Source organism: Bufo gargarizans, chromosome 2 (assembly GCF_014858855.1).
Source record: "Bufo gargarizans isolate SCDJY-AF-19 chromosome 2, ASM1485885v1, whole genome shotgun sequence".
Taxonomy (NCBI): domain Eukaryota; kingdom Metazoa; phylum Chordata; class Amphibia; order Anura; family Bufonidae; genus Bufo; species Bufo gargarizans.
The window spans coordinates 381520558-381537766 of record NC_058081.1 but is presented as its reverse complement, the minus strand read 5'-3'; the positions used below and the strand labels follow the sequence as shown (position 1 = coordinate 381537766).

Genomic DNA, 17209 nt, shown 5'->3' with positions numbered 1-17209 from the left:
CTAAAACAGCGGTAGAAAACGATGAGTCCGACAGGCCTGCTGGCCCGTCCCCTTCTCCGTCTGCCTTTTTAGACCTGGTGTGAGTCAGGAGAAGTCGCAGATTCTGCCACAACATGGCTATCACTTTGCTGTCTTACTGACACTCCCCCTTCTTGCAGGAATGAGAACCAGCCCATGAGAGAGGAGAGAAGAGTTAGTCCTGGTTAGTCCTATTCCTGCCAACCATTTCTCTTCTGATTATACACAGCAGACACATATAAAAATATATTTAGTATGTATAAGATTAACAGGTCTGGAGTACTGTAGAAGCCATTCTTTTACCTGGAGAAGTCGCAGATTATGGGGCTACAGAGTCTATGCCAGATATACACCTGAAAAATGGCATCTGTTCGTAAATGACCCCCCCTCTAGTGCTATACAGCATAAGGCCCCTTTCACACGGGCGAGTTTTCTGTGCGGATGCGATGCGTGAGGTGAACGCATTGCACCCGCACTGAATCCTGACCTATTTATTTCTATGGGGCTGTTCACATGAGCGGTGATTTTCAAGCATCACTTGTGCGTTGCATGAAAATCGCAACATGCTCCTCTTTGTGCGTTTTTCAAGCAACGCAGGCCCCATAGAAGTGAATGGGGTTGCGTGAAAATCGCAAGCATCCGCAAGCAAGTGCGGATGCGGTGCGATTTTCGCGCACGGTTGCTAGGAGACGATCGGGATGGAGATCCGATCATTATTATTCTCCCTTATAACATGGTTTTAAGGGAAAATAATAGCATTCTGAATCCAGAATACATAGTAAAATAGCGCTGGAGGGGTTAAAAAAAAATAATAATAATTTAACTCACCTTAATCCACTTGCTCGCGCTGCCCGACATTTCCTTCTGTCTTGATCTTAGCTCTGTGTAGCAACAAGGAACTTTGGTGACGTCACAGTCATCACATGATCCATCACATGATCCATCACCATGGTAAAAGATCATGTGATGGATCATGTGATGACTGTGACATCACCAAAGGTCCTTGTTGCTACACAGAGCTAAGATCACCACAGGTCCTGTTACTGAACACAGCTAAGATGAAGACAGAAGGAGATGCCGGCTATGCGATCAAGTGGATTAAGGTGTTTTAACCCCTCCAGCACTAATTTACTATGCATTCTGTATTCAGAATGCTATTATTTTCCCTTATAACCATGTTATAAGGGAAAATAATACAATCTACAGAACACCGATCCCAAGCCTGAACTTCTGTGAAGAAGTTCGGGTTTGGGTACCAAACACGCACGATTCTTCTCACTCGAGTGCCAAATGCATTACAATGTTTTGCACTCACGCGGAAAAATCGCGGGTATTCCCGCAACACAAATTTTCCCGCAACGCCCGTGTGAAAGGGGCTTAAAGGAGCTGAACAGCTGCAATGCTACCCTGCTGTCAGTTTAGGGGTAAACATTGGTTAGATTTTCGGCTGCTATCTTCCATAATTAGTCATGTTAAAACACATATGTCCTTCAAATTGCTGTACCTAGTGCAGAAACTCGCTGAAAAGAACCATATCCCTTTCTATCCTCTTGAATTTGCGGCTTGAGCTTGCAAAACAATTCAGTAGTGATTCCAGCATTTACATAAAAAACTTTTTATGAAAAATAAGTGTAGAGATGCTTTAGTTTCCATAGCTAGGAAATATAAGAGCAGGCAAAAAGAAGAAGACTATAAAAGAAAGCATTGGGTTTAAGTGTACTCGTCACAGCTTAAAAGGAACCTGTCATGTGGATATTTGATTATAATCTAACAAATTATATACAATCGTTAACTACTAAAAAGTGCCTTAGATGTATTCATTTACTGGTGTGACAGATGGTTACCTCATAATATACACTGAAAGATGCCATAGGCCACATGCTAATGAGCTGATTTGAGTCCAGCGTGATGTCATTGAGTCCAACGTATATTTAATTCAGAGCTACCTGCTGCTGATTCATATGGAAAATAACTGTCATTCAGCAGCAGGTGGGCAGGGATAGTCAAGAGCTCATAAATATTCATGACTCATCATTATCAGCTGGAGATTTTCAATACAAGATGTTGGCAGATTGACTGGGTCAATTAAAGAAAGTGACCCAGCATTTTGAGAGAATCAGTCACTTATTTATGTTGCCCTTAGTTAGGACACCATAAAACTGGTGACAGGTGACAACCATAAGCAATACCTAGGTTCAATGGTGGGAGTGAATGGGTATTATACAGCAGATTGTGAATGTATGACACTGAAATCTGCAATTCTTTCCTCTGCAGCTGTAAGCAAAGCATAGTTTGTCAGCAAGATATAATAAAGGAAAAAAAGTTGTGCGGGAAAAAAATCTAATTGTTGAGTGAAAAATTAAATATTGAGAACCCATGCTTTATCATGTATCTATGAAATTCTATTGCAATTCTTCATTGAAATGTACACTGTTGGCCTCCCGCCAAGATATGATTGTGCTTGACTAGTGTTCACTTTCCAGCACCCGCACCAGCACCCATTAAAATGTATGGGTATTGCCCAAAGTAATTGGGATGAGGGTGCCAAACTCGCTCCAGGTAAAAGAATGGCTTCTACAGTACTCCAGACCTGTTAATCTTATACATACTAAATATATTTGTATATGTGTCTGCTGTGTATAATCAGAAGAGAAATGGTTGGCAGGAATAGGACTAACCAGGACTAACTCTTCTCTCCTCTCTCATGGGCTGGTTCTCATTCCTGCAAGAAGGGGGAGTGTCAGTAAGACAGCAAAGTGAGAGGAAGCACATACCAGAGCTCCTACTCTTAGAGAACTTAACAAGTTCTCCTTTAATACCTTCACTCCAGGGCAATGACCAGAATCAAGAATGCTGCTTCCATAGGTTCAGTGTGCTTAGACAGCAGAGTGAGCCTAGTCAGCAAAACTACAGCTTTACAGACCCTGCTGACTTAAGGTGTTGTGAGTTGCTCTTTGATGGGTCTACTCTACTGTACTGACAGGAATTTGTGAGTACAATACAATAGACCCGTGGACGGGCAGGAAATCACAGCATCAAAATGTATTATGATACTATGATACTGTGAATTCTGGTCAGAGGAGTGGTTTTGGTTAAAAATATGAAGTGTGTCACATGGAGTGTGTTTTTCAAGACCAAGCATGCTTGTGTGTAAGAGGCCTTACACCAGCATATACCACTATTGCTATCAAAGCAATGGAAACCATGAGGAAACACTGACTACTTCATTATAAGTCAATGGCATCTCTTAGTCGCTGTTGGGGTCTGTCATATGATAGATTCTGCACAGCAAAAAAGTTTATTAGCTCACCCGCTGCTAGCAAGAGACGTGCATGGAGCTCCTGTACCAGGAAACTTGCAAGGAAAAAAAGAAAAATCCTCCAGCATGAACCATAACCTGCCAAGTTATGACTTAGACTTGATGTCGAAATGTGTCAACCTGTTATGGCTCATGTTCCTGTACTTTTAATGTATACCAAATAAAACTTGGATTTTAACAGCGGATGACCGCACCAGAGGATTTTTATTTTTTCTCATTGCAAGGGTTCTGCACAATGAGTGGAAGTCGCAGCATGTGTGAACAACGTCAGGAATTGGCTATTAGAAAAGCAGCATGGTCATTTGTGAAGAGACTACATGAAATTTAAGAGACTGATTAAGTGAAATCTGCCATTCCACTGACCAAGTTTACAGGTCTTCATTAGAGTGAATTTACAGGGGCAGATTTGGTAAAGTTTGTGTGACTTAAAATCAGTTCAGTTCATCTTCGTGGGTTGTTTCTTCAGCATGTAGGTGCAAGCCCCGTTATGATAAAGACCAAATAATCATACAAGCTTGAATACCAGGTTCCCTTATCTGCTCTACTGATAAATATTTGTTTGAATTATTCCCAGGTTTCAGACAGAGCAGAATGTTTAGGGTCAGGATTGCTATACCAGGGATGTAGGCCATCGTCAGATCAGTTCATTGGAGTCTTTGCACAGAATCGCCCAGAGGTAATATTTATTCCCACATGTCTCCATATCATATGCACTGTATGGTTTTACAGTCCAGTCTTCAGTGTGATGTTTCTGTCTTTGCAGTGGATCATCTCTGAGCTTGCTTGTTACACCTACTCTATGGTGGTAATCCCATTGTATGACACTCTTGGCCACGGAGCTATCCGCTATATAATAAACACAGGTAAGACTGCATAAAGGGCTTGTGACGGTATCATCCGTGTCACCGTCTAGTATTCCCTTCTCCCCTTGAAATAGCACAGCCAAGTAATCCACAGAGCAATAAATCACTATTATCGCTAGTATCGCTGGTATCGCCGGCATCGCCAAATAAGTCTATACATTAGCCCAAGCTGAATGCTAGAAATACTTTACTGGAAGACTTCACGTTGAAAAATACAATTGCTTTTATCCCCTGCTCCCATGCAAGGGAGACACCCACAACAACCATACATTAACCCATGACACAAAGGTTACAACCCACGTAGACACCATGGTTAACATAATCAGGAGAATACACATTGCCCTTTGTCCTGAGAGACAATCGAATTACAACTCGGTTGTCTCCAGGACAGAGGACAATCGCCAATACACACAGAGAGACAATGGAACAGACATCACTTACTCAACATACAATGTCCCACCCTTTACAATACACATAGACATTTAACACATCCCAACATGGCATGAATTAGACCAGGAATTCAAAAGTTAGTACAAGTCTCTTTGGCCTGGATGTACTTATGGCTTTTCTGCACAAAACCGGTGCATTCAACATGGGACCATAATCGCATGGTAAGAGGCGGGCAAGTAGTCCTTTCCAAGCACTCGTGGCAACCTCAAAAGAGGGGAGTTTGTCACATATCTTCCCTTTGGGGTTAAGACTAAACAGGTATCTGACCTCCTGTCGGTCAGTACCTAGATTAGTCGGGAAGCCCACCCACACAGAAACATTAGCAGAGTTTCCCACCCACGGTAAATAGTTAACAGGGTAGCTCACCCACCAGGGACTGTACTGGTCTGTAGGTCCCAGGTTGTGGTAAAACAGTTCCGCATCCTCAGTCTCCCTGGTGCAGCTAGGCAAACTGCTGGGGCTACTTGGGGAACAGCGGCCAGCGGTGTTCTGCACTGATGCCAGCTCTTCTGCTGGGGCGAGGGGGGTGCAAGCCAGTCCTGTAACAAGGGGGTCGGTGGAGCAGAGGCTAGCGGCGCTCTGCCCTGATGCCAGCACTTCTGCTGGGGAGAGGGGGGTACAAGCCAGTCCTGTAACAAGGGGGTCGGTGGAGCAGAGGCTAGCGGCGCTCTGCCCTGATGCCAGCTCTTCTGCTGGGGCGAGGGGGGTGCAAGCCAGTCCTGTAACAAGGGGGTCGGTGGAGCAGAGGCTAGCGGCGCTCTGCACTGATGCCAGCTCTTCTGCTGGGAAGGGATCAGTGGGTATCGCAGGCTCATCCCCTGCCCCCAGAACTCGGTTGGAGGGATCAGTGGGTATCGCAGGCTCGTCCCCTGCCCCCAGAACTCGGTTGGGAAGTAGCTGGGAAGGGGAGGGCTCGCTTACCTCCTCCTCCTGGTATCCCTGCGGAGATGGCTGGGGATCTGGACCGACCGTCCAGCATCCCTGTAGGACTGGCACCGAGCCTGCGGTCTCATCTGCGCCCGTGTAGAGGGGTTTGTGTTCCCCTTTTCCCAGTATCTCCGGCTGCTGTTGGAAGGTGAGGCCGGTTGTCTCTCCTCCCCAGGACTCTGGTTGCTGTAAGGCAGAGGGACCCAACATCACCTCCCCCTGGAACTCTGGTTGCCGCTGGGGATCTGGGCAGGCGGCCCAGCATCCCTGTAGGGCCGGTAGAGAGACCTCGGTCCCATCTCCACCTGCCATCTGTGGGTCATCCCAGGACAAGTCTATGAGGTTGCTCACCTCTGAGGTTGGTTGGGCAAACGAGGGTATAATTTCCAGGCAATCCTCTGGGCTGAGGGATGGCGGTTGAGCTAGGTTGAACAGTTGACGGTAGCTCTGCTCCAGCTCCCACTCCATGGTGACTAGATGAATCAGGTCTGGCCCCAGGTCGTCCGCTCGGGGAAGGTCCAGCTCAGTTTCCCTGATGTCGTGGATGTCCCAGAACCGACATTCTGTGGGGCATCCAAAGTCATCGCCCTCATCAAAGGCTTCCCACAGTAAGCCCGGACCATTATAATCCTCTCCCTCCGGCAGATAGTGGTTAGTCATCCATGGGTTGCGCTGGGTGGCATACCACTTTAGTGCCCGGTACGCTTTGTCCAGCCACAACTCCCTCCAACTCAGGGTCTCCAGTTCTGTCACCCACTCAGCCAAGGGTTGCTTTCCTAGGAAGGGTGACCGCAGGGACACGAGTACCTGGAGCCTCTGTTCCTCACTGGGAAGACTCTCTCTGCGCTGCCACTGTACCTCCTCCAAAGCGTCATACCACAGCCCCTTTCGAGTGGCATCTCTGTAGTCCAGTGTGCTCTCCTCTGATAAAGGCCCATCCTGTTGGGCCAAGTACTGCTGCAACCTCCAGTTAAACTCCTCTTCCATGTTGCTGTGGATAGGAACGCTGCCCGGTAGCTAGCTCTGTCCCTTGAGCTCCTTCAAAGCCAGGGTTGCTGCACGAGTGCCAGCGTTGCCCTCCATGCACCATACACTAGTGCCTTCCTTGAATCCTCTGTGCAGGGAAAAAGAAGGGAAAATCCCGCTGCTTGCCACCAGTTGTGACGGTATCATCCGTGTCACCGTCTAGTATTCCCTTCTCCCCTTGAAATAGCACAGCCAAGTAATCCACAGAGCAATAAATCACTATTATCGCTAGTATCGCTGGTATCGCCGGCATCGCCAAATAAGTCTATACATTAGCCCAAGCTGAATGCTAGAAATACTTTACTGGAAGACTTCACATTGAAAAATACAATTGCTTTTATCCCCTGCTCCCATGCAAGGGAGACACCCACAACAACCATACATTAACCCATAACACAAAGGTTACAACCCACATAGACACCATGGTTAACATAATCAGGAGAATACACATTGCCCTTTGTCCTGAGAGACAATCGAATTACAACTCGGTTGTCTCCAGGACAGAGGACAATCGCCAATACACACAGAGAGACAATGGAACAGACATCACTTACTCAACATACAATGTCCCACCCTTTACAATACACATAGACATTTAACACATCCCAACATGGCATGAATTAGACCAGGAATTCAAAAGTTAGTACAAGTCTCTTTGGCCTGGATGTACTTATGGCTTTTCTGCACAAAACCGGTGCATTCAACATGGGACCATAATCGCATGGTAAGAGGCGGGCAAGTAGTCCTTTCCAAGCACTCGTGGCAACCTCAAAAGAGGGGAGTTTGTCACAGGGCTAATACAGATCAGCAAACCCCAACCTTGTCCATTCACCAGACAGAATTTTTTTTTCTCATGCGCCTATTCATTAGAATGAACATGTGTTGAGAAAAAATTGCATGCTGTGATGTTCTCTGCAGGAGTAATGGACTTATTGCCCCATTGACTATAATGTGTCAGGTGATGTCTATTTAAACTGGGAAAGTACCACGGAAAGTACTGTGAATATCGCTTATCTGGGTAAGCCCCAAGAATGTATATTAGAGTTCGTAAGACCATTGTACACAAATACAGGTGATGCTGGATTATATATACCATACATAAATCACTATCTAGACTGGGCTGACTGACTTTAACAATTTTAAGGATATGATGATATTTAAGAACTGATTCTATTGAAAACTGCTTCACAGTACTGCAAGAAAATGTTGTATGGCAAGTCTAGATACACTGGCTTAGCAGTTTATTGTCTCTGGATGGATATTACTTTTCAAATGACAGTATATCAGTGCTACACAGCATGCAAGAGAATAAAACATTACATAACATCTACATCCAGCAACTCACAGGAGACATCTTCTCTGGTTATAGACGTTCTATCTCCTTGTCTTCTTCATTCAGTCCATAACTGTCATGACATCTTAACATATAACTTGTGTCTGCAGAATTTGACACACATCTTAGGTTCATCACTTTTCCATCATTCTACTCACCTTCTTAATACGAACCCCCATAATGCTACCTTAAAGGGAAACTGTCACCATGAAAATGCATTGTAAGTTACAGGCAGCATGTTATTTTACAGATAGTCCTCCTGCAAATAAGTGTCCTCAAAAATAATAGTTGCAAACTGAACCTTACAGTAAAGGGCTCTTGCACACGACAGTATTTTCCGTTCAGTATACTGGCTGTTTTTTTTTAGTTCAGTATGCGGTACATATACTGAACCATTCATTTCAATGGTTCAGCAAAAAAACAAAAAACTAAAGTGTCTCCGTGTGCATTCTGTTTCAGTATCTCCGTATTTCCATACCATGAAAAGATAGAACATGTCCTATTCTTGTCCGCAAATCACGGTGCTTGGCTCCATTCAAGTCAATGGGTCCGCAAAAAAAAGAAACACAGATACAGAAATGCATCCGTATGTCTTCCGTATCCGTTCCGTTTTTGCTGAACCATCTATTGAAAATGTTATGGCCATCCCAATTGTTTCGATGTAATTACTGTATACTATATGTGGCATATACGGAAAAAACAAATGGAAAAAAACAGAAATGAAACGTAGACACAACGGAAACAAAAAACGGAACAAAGGATCCGTAAAAAAACAACCGCAAAACACTGAAAAAGCCATACAGTTGTGTGCATGAGCCCTTAGGCTACATGCACTTGACCGTGCTGTTAGGCAAAAAACGGAAGCCGCCCGTGTGCCTTCGGCAATTTGCGGAACGGAATGGGCGGCCAATTGTAACATGGCGGCCCGCAAAACAGACAAGAATAGGACTTTTTTTTTTTTTTTGCGGGGCCACGAAACGGAGCAACGGATGCGCACAGCACACAGAGTGCTGTCCGCATCTTTGCAGCCCCATTGAAGTGAATGGGTCCGCATCCGAGCCGCAAAAACGGCGGCTTGGATGCGGACCAAAACAACGGTCATGTGCATGAGGCCTAATAGTTCCAAAGGATTAATTAAAAAATAAATGTGTGAAGCAGAGTGCTCTGATTAGTAATAGTGCCCCATTAGCAATAAAATCCCAGAGTTTCTCCAATAGTATTAGTGCCCACCATTGTGTGCCTTATAGCAATAAAGCATCCCCAGAGTTCTCCCTTTGGTAGGAGTGCTACCCTATAGTAGTACAGTTGCTTTACAGTGATGAACCACACAGAGATATAAAGAAGAAAAACAAAAGAAAGGCAATACTCATTCCATTTCCATGCCTCTATCTGCAGCCTGGCAAAGGCCACCGGCTTCTACTAGCTGCGGCCTGACATAGGTGACTGTGATGTCATCACACACTGTGCGCAGTAGATACAGGCCTTTGGCCAATGAGGGTGAAAGTTGGGACAGGGAAGCTGGAGCATTCAACTGTGGAAGTGATACAGTTGATTGTGGTACATTCAGGGTGCTGGAAAAAATATTCTGGAGCATATGTCTGAGATGCCCAGGGCTAACAGGCAGCCCTGAAGACCACTATAGTAAGATACCATAGTGGCATAAAATTGAACAGGATTTTAATGTTTTCATTACCTGGTCTTGGGTAGCTGTATACATTTTATTGTCAGATAATCAGTATTAAAAGGGTAATATTTAAAGTTTAAAGTTTTTGATTCCAATCCCAAAAATCCTAATGTATGACAGTGGTTATCCAGTAGTACAAATACCCTCCACAATGCCCGGGCCCCTCCTATAGACGATACTTACCCGGTCCCCGGCAGTCGTGGCCTACTATTGACTGCTACCTAGCCCACGCCCCCAATCTCCGGATATTTTGATCTGCGCGACGAGGAGATGCAGAAGTGGCCTTACACGGATCCAGAGGGACGAGGGTGCCAGGGACTGGGTAAGTATTGTCTATAGGAGGGGGATTGTGTGTGTGTGTGTGGGGGGGGGGGGGTTGTACTATTGGATAACCTCTTTAACATTAATGGGATTGTCTGGCTTTGCACAAAACAGCTCAGAATACTTTAAAAAAAAATTGTTCCTGATGTTTCTTCTAAAGGGTTGTCATATACACGTATATTTAGCATGTAAAATCTACTATGTCTACTAAGATTTGTGTTTCATCATACTATCCATTTGTGGTTGGCAGCTGATATCTCAACAGTAATATGCGACAAACCAGAAAAAGCCAAAATTCTCATAGAGAATGTTGAAAAAGGAGAGACCCCTGTTCTTAAGTCTGTTGTTCTCATGGAGGCAGTGGACCAGCAACTGGTGGAAAGAGGAAAAAATTGCTCTGTGAGCATTCAGACTATGCAAGAACTAGAGGTAATACTTTTCTAAAATCACACTAATTTAATATCCTATCAGAAAACATACAGCAATATGCAATCAGAGCATAAGTTCCAGCACATAAAGGGGGGAATGTATCATGCTCTGTTCTCCAGAATTTTGTTGCAAAATAGTTCTAAAAGGTGGCTAGAAAAGTGAGCATGGACCAAACTTACTCCAGTAGGTAGTAGCATTTCTAGACAAAAATGTTAGGTTTAAAGCCCCAGTGTAAAATTTTATAACTTTTGTGCCAAGTACACCAGCTCAGACCCAATAGTAAATTCAAATATTACCATCATGATACATTTTTCACAAAATCCACAGCATGTTCATTATTGGAAGAAATTAGCGCTTTCGAATTACAGTGGGGTTAATCCATGCCATGTGCAGATCTGTTGCCCAATTCGTGGATTTCTGCAACAGATTGGCCAGAAGAGTTTGCATACTTCTTGATGCGACGAAGGTTGCAATTCCACAACACTAACTTATAAAATCTTCTCTCTGTAACTCCAGCAATCCAGTTGTCTTTATAATTTTACAAACGTTTCATGGCAGTCTGATCCTCAGAACAAAATGTTACAGCCTTTAAAAGGATAGCTTGATAAAATAATTCAAAGTACAAACTACTATCCTTTGAGTGTTGAGTACCTTTCTATAACAGTATGTTTGTATAAGGGCTCTTTCACACAAGCGTGTACCTTGCGGGAATCGCGCTCCGTGTGAGAAAGAGATTGTGTGTTCTGGACTTAGGTAGGCCATGCACTTCCTAAGTCCAGAACACACAATTCCTCTCTCACATGGAGCGTGATTCCCGCAAGAGACACACTCGTGTAAAAGAGCCCTAAAGCTAGATCATTTATACACTTTCTTGTAGCTTGAAGCAGGGATGGACTGGGAACGTAAAGTGTACTTGTAAAAAACTAAAAAGTGCTCCTGTATTGTAAGTGGGTCAAAAGTGACAGAAGGTGGGGATAACACAAGTAGGCGAGACCTACAGTATCATAGTGCAGGAAAAAATTCCACCCCTTCAGAACCACATGCCAGAGTGTAGTACAATGCACTGCCCCAGCAGATCCAAATACCACAGTACAGCACAAGAAACCGCCCCAGAAGTCAAACCTTCAGCACTCTGTGTGCTGTGCGCATCCGTTGCTCCGTTTCGTGGCCCCACAAAAAAAAAAAAACATCCTCCTCCAGTTGTCTCTAACTGAGATATGGAGGAGACTGAGGAGGTGAGAAGCGGCCAAGACCACTGAGTGAACCCTTCAGCATGCAGCCTGGTCTTTCAATGTTACCAAACATATAGGAAAATACAACATGATACATCTAGCAATAGCTCCTCTGATGTAGCTGTTCTCTTTCTTCATCTTCTCCATGTGCTTCCAGTAATAATGTCCCTATCGTGCCCCCATTAATGCCTCCCTACTGTCCCCCAGTAATAATAATGATGCTACTAGTAATAATAGTGCCCCAGGAATAACAATTCCTCCTGCTGCTCCCCTAGTAATAATAATGCCCTTACAAGTGCCCCCAGTTTTAATAATGCCCCATTTTAGTGAAATAATAATGTACCCTATTGTGTCCACAGTATTAACAATGCCCCCATAATGCTCTCAGTAATGCCCTTATAGTCCCAATTAATGCACATTAGGCCTCATGCACACGACCGTTTTTGTGGTCCGCATCTGAGACGCTTTGCGGCTTGGTTGGGGACCCATTCACTTTAATGGGGCTGCAAAAGATGCGGACAGCACACAGTGTGCTGTCCGCATCTGTTGCACCGTTCCGTAGCCCCACAAAAAAAAAGATAGCATGTCCTATTCTTGTCCGTTTTGCAGAAAAGAATAGGCATTTATACAATGGGCCGACGGTTCCGTCCCGCAAATTGAGGAAGACACACGGACGGCTTCCGTTCTTTGCGGATCTGCGGACCGCAAAAAACGGCACGGCCGGGTGCACGAGGCCTTATAGTGCCGCCAGTATTAAAATTACTAATGCTGTGCCGAGTCCTTTTCCACATCCAATGCAGGCATTCCCAATGATAATGTCGTCCCCCGTCTGATAACAGCCCCCGTATGCAGGAGGGCACTTGCATCTGCAGTCTGGATACGGTACCTGACGCTCCCAGTGTTAATTAATGCGGGGGACGTTTCAGATCATTATGTAATGTATTTCAGCAATGGCCATGAAAAAAGCTTGGCTAGTCCCCTGGGCATCGTCCACCTTACTTGGAATTTGTCTGTAGATATTGCCACTTCAGATATGGCATACACACAGGACAATTATTTTATTTATTTATTTTTATTATAAATATATTTTTTTAAAGAAAGTTTGGGTAGGGCTACCTCTAAGGCCTCATGCACACGGCCATGTTCCGCGGCCGAGAGCGGACCGTGTAAACCCGGCCGGGATTCCTCCTGACAGCATGAGCGCACGGCGTCAAGTGGTTGCTACGACGCCGTGCGCTCATGCTGTCAGGAGGAATCCCGGCCGGGTTTACACGGTCCGCTCTCGGCCGCGGAACACGGCCGTGTGCATGAGGCCTTAAGCTGTAATCAGAGAACCATAATGAACTATGTAACCCATAGTCACAGACACAATTCCAGCCGCTTCACTCCACACTTCCAGCGGCTCATTATACTCATGACCTTCCTGCTGCATCCAGCATTCTGGCTTTGGCTAAAAAACCTGAAAGAAAATGTTCCCCAAGAAACGGCAATCATGTTTCTCCCTAACCATATAGTACCAGAAATGCCTATTGCGAAATAATCCCCTAGTTTTGATCTCTTTATCCCCTGCTTGACAGGCCTGTTTTTCACTTTCTTCTCTTAGGCCCCTTTCACATGAGTGAGTTTTCCGCAGGGGTGCAATGCAGGACGTGAACGCATAGCACCCGCACTGAATCCTGACCCATTCATTTCAATGGGTCTATGTAAATGAGCTTGGTTTTTCACGCATGAGTTCTGCGTTGCGTGAAAATCGCAGCATGTTCTATATTGTGAGTTTTTTACGAAGCCCTGGCCCCATAGAAGTGAATGGGGCTGCGTCAATAACGCATCGCATCCGCAAGCAAAGGTCCTATTCCTCACAGAACAAGACAAAAGAGATTATTTTGTATTTTTTTTTTTAAAGGGATTCTGTCACCTCCCCTAAGGCAAAAAACGATTTAAAACCAGCCATGCAGCACAGCTTACCTGGATTAGGCTGTGCTGTTCAATCTTGAAATCCGTCCAGCAGTTAGTTCAAAAAACGAGTTTGATCAATGAGGAAATGCGTCCTGAAGGTGCCCAGAGGGGCGTTTTTTTCTTCTGAGAGAGCCCAGTCCCGCCCCTCTTTCAGTGCCCAGCCCGCCTTCCTTGTATTTTCTAACTGCCGCCCCCAGCCTGCCACAGCCTCTCCTGCCTCTCCTCCCCCTCCCTCACGCCGAACGAAGTCTCGCACAGGCGCAGTACCCACTGAGGGCTGCGCCTGTGCGATCATCAGGAGACTGAGGGCGGCAGCTTCATCTTCGTCACTGGGCATGCGCCGAGCCCAGTGACGTCCGATGCTCGCTCTTCCCTGCTGACTGAGGGAAGAGCGAGCATCGGACGTCACTGGGCTCGGCGCATGCCCAGTGACGAAGATGAAGCTGCCGCCCTCAGTCTCCTGATGATCGCACAGGCGCAGCCCTCAGTGGGTACTGCGCCTGTGCGAGACTTCGTTCGGCAAGAGGGAGGGGGAGGAGAGGAAGGGGAGGCTGTGGCAGGCTGGGGGCGGCGGTTAGGAAGTAAAAGGAAGGCGGGCTGGGCACTGAAAAAGGGGCGGGACTGGGCTCTCTCAGAAGAAAAAAACGCCCCTCTGGGCACCTTCAGGACGCATTTCCTCATTGATCAAACTCGTTTTTTGAACTAACTGCTGGACGGATTTCAAGATTGAACAGCACAGCCTAATCCAGGTAAGCTGTGCTGCATGGCTGGTTTTAAATCGTTTTTTGCCTTAGGGGAGGTGACAGAATCCCTTTAACCCCTCCAACCCTATTGTACTATGCATTCTGTATTCAGAATGCTATTATTTTCCCTTATAACCATGTTATAAGGGGAAATAATACAATCTACACAACCTTGAACCCAAACCTGAACTTCTATGGAGACGTTCGGGTCTGGGTACCACATTCAGTTTTTTATCACGCGCGTGCAAAACGCGCGATAAAAACTGAACAACGGAACACAATCGCAGTCAAAACTCACTGCAATTGCATACCTACGGTACTCGCGCGGGTTTGCCACAACAGATCCGGACCTTATCCGGACAAGCTCGTGTGAAAGAGGCCTAAGGCCTCTTTCACATGAGCGTGAAGGATTGGCTCCGGATGCGTTCAGTGAAACTCGCACCATTTTGAAAGCAAGTTCAGTCAGTTTTATCTGCAATTGCGTTCAGTTGTTCAGTTTTTTCCACGCGGGTGCAATGAATTTTGATGCATTTTGCACACGCACGTGATAAAAAAACAAAGGTTTACAAACAACATCTCCTAGCAACCATCAGTGAAAAACGCAAGCACCTGCACTTGCTTGCGGATGCAATGCATTTTTGACGCAACCCCATTCACTTCTATGGGACCAGGGCTGAGTGAAAAACACAGAATATAGAACATGCTGTGATTTTCACTCAACGTAGAACTGATGCGTGAAAAAAAAAACTCTCATGTACACAGACCTATTGAAATGAATGGATCAGGATTCAGTGCGGGTGCTATGCGTTCACATTACGCATTGCACCCGCGCGGAAAACTCGCTCGTGTGAAAGGGGCCTAATTTATCGTATAGAGAAAGTTAATACAAGGCACTTACTAATGTATTGTCCATATTGCTTCTTTTACTGGCTGGATACATTTTTCCATCACATTATACACTGCTCGTTTCCATGGTTATGACCAGCTTGCGATCCTGTAGTGGTAGTTGTGCTTGTACAATATAGGAAAAAGTGTTGGCCTCTCTGGTGGTGCTTTTTCCTATAGTGTTGTACACAGACACCAGTGATGGATTACAGGGTGGCGATGGACAATCACAATGCGTTAAGAAGTGCCTTGTATTAAATGCATCTATAGGATAAATGCTATTTGCTGAAGTGGTACCTAATGAATCGTGTTAGACTGCTCAAACCCTACATTTTTACTGCCTACTACAAACAAGTGTATATTGTTGCAACAGGAAGTGTTGCAGAATATGTTGGCACTATATAATAAAAAAATATATATGAAAAAGCTATGTATATATACTATTAACATGTTAGTAAATATTATTTGTAAAGATATCACATTCTCATCTCAGAAATTGTTAAATAGCTGCAGATGCCGAGATGAGCGTCATTTCGTATACACTACATAGGCTGCAGAAATTCCTTCTCTTATGCCAACTGCTCAAAACGTACCCCTACAATAATTGATAAGAGTTCCTCTAAGGCCTCGTTCACACTTCAGTGTTTGGTCAGTGACAGTGGCGTAGGGATCGCCATAGCAACCATAGCAGTGGCTATGGGGCCCTACGCCACTGGGGGCCCGTCCGGACTGCATAATTTTTTTTTTATTTTTTTTTTTATTAATACACTACACACAGGCACTCCAGGCAGCCAGCCAGGCCCGACCGCCCGCCCAGTGTAGTGGGCGGGGATCGGGCGGTCCGCAGCTCGGGCCAGGCTGGGGGGAAGGAAGCCAACAGGAAGGAGGAGCTGTAGTAGGAGCAGGTGGACCCGGGCCGGGCGCACTGTCTGCCGTACGCACAGGAGATTCGGAGAACATGAGGTAGGCGGTGGAGGGGGCCGGAACAGGGGCGTAGCGGAGCCAGGCTTGCACCAGTGCTGCAGTGCGTGCAGGAAAGATTTCCTCCGGCTCCGCCTCCTAGAGTCCTAGTAACCAGAGGGAGGACTCAGGAGGCGGACTCATGCGGTGGAGGGGGCGGGGCGGGTCCGGGCCGGGGGGTACCTGTGGCTGTTGTGGAGAGTGGAGGGACTAGGAAGGGTCCCGCCGGCCGCACTGGCGCCAGTCAGATTCGGCGCTATGCGGCTGATATATATGCTAATCTTATCTGACTGCCCGAAACCAGTCTGGCTGAGCAGAGCAGGTGGCGCAGCTCTCATTCAGACTCAGAGAAAGTGAGAGAGGGGAACCCACCTCACAGTCACTCCCGTCTCCAGTCCTCAGTCTCAGTGCCTGCCTGGTCTCCAGTCCAGTGACAGACTCAGTCCTGCTGCCGTCGGTCGTGCCCAACTGCCCATCCAGTCTGTGCCTGGCTGGCACCTGCTGTCTGTGTGACTAGACTCTAAAAGTAAGTGATGTAAATATGTGATTCATTTGAATTTAAGTGAGATTATTGAGAATTTATGATTTCTGAGATAATCTAAATTCTTAAGGGTACTTTCACACTCGCGGCAGGACGGATCCGACAGGCTGTTCACCATGTCGGATCCGTCCTGCGGCTATTTCGCCGTGCCTGCGGACCACCGCTCCGTCCCCATTGACTATAATGGGGACGGGGGCGGAGCTCCGGCGCAGCACGGCGGTGCACGGAGAAAGCCGCCGGACTAAAAAGCCTGACATGCAGATAGATATGTGGGGGCTGGGGGGCCCCTAAATTTTTTTTTGCTATGGGGCCCATGCATTTCTAGCTACGCCCCTGGTCAGTGATTTCCATCAGTGATTTGTGAGCCAAAACCAGAAGTGGAGCCTCCACAGACATGAGGTAGAAGGGAAAGATCTGCTACTTTAGAGTTGCACCTGGTTTTGGCTCACAAATCACTGATGGAAATCACTGACCAAACACTGAAGTGTGAACGAGGCCTAAATCTGTGGCCTCATGCTTTTG

General features: G+C 46.0%; 1 protein-coding gene across 5 annotated transcripts in view; it reads left to right on the top strand.

The window, feature by feature from the left end:
* ACSL6 (acyl-CoA synthetase long chain family member 6) overlaps nt 1–17209 on the top strand; it is a 262251-nt gene that overhangs the window by 38373 nt on the left and 206669 nt on the right. For 4 of the 5 annotated variants that reach the window (XM_044280775.1, XM_044280774.1, XM_044280773.1 and 1 more), the window contains exons 4-6: nt 3912–4013; nt 4101–4200; nt 10192–10370. In XM_044280775.1, coding sequence (XP_044136710.1) covers nt 3912–4013; nt 4101–4200; nt 10192–10370 — 381 coding nt within the window. The remainder of the gene's footprint in view (nt 1–3911; nt 4014–4100; nt 4201–10191; nt 10371–17209) is intronic. The other variant, XM_044280776.1, reaches the window with a different exon arrangement.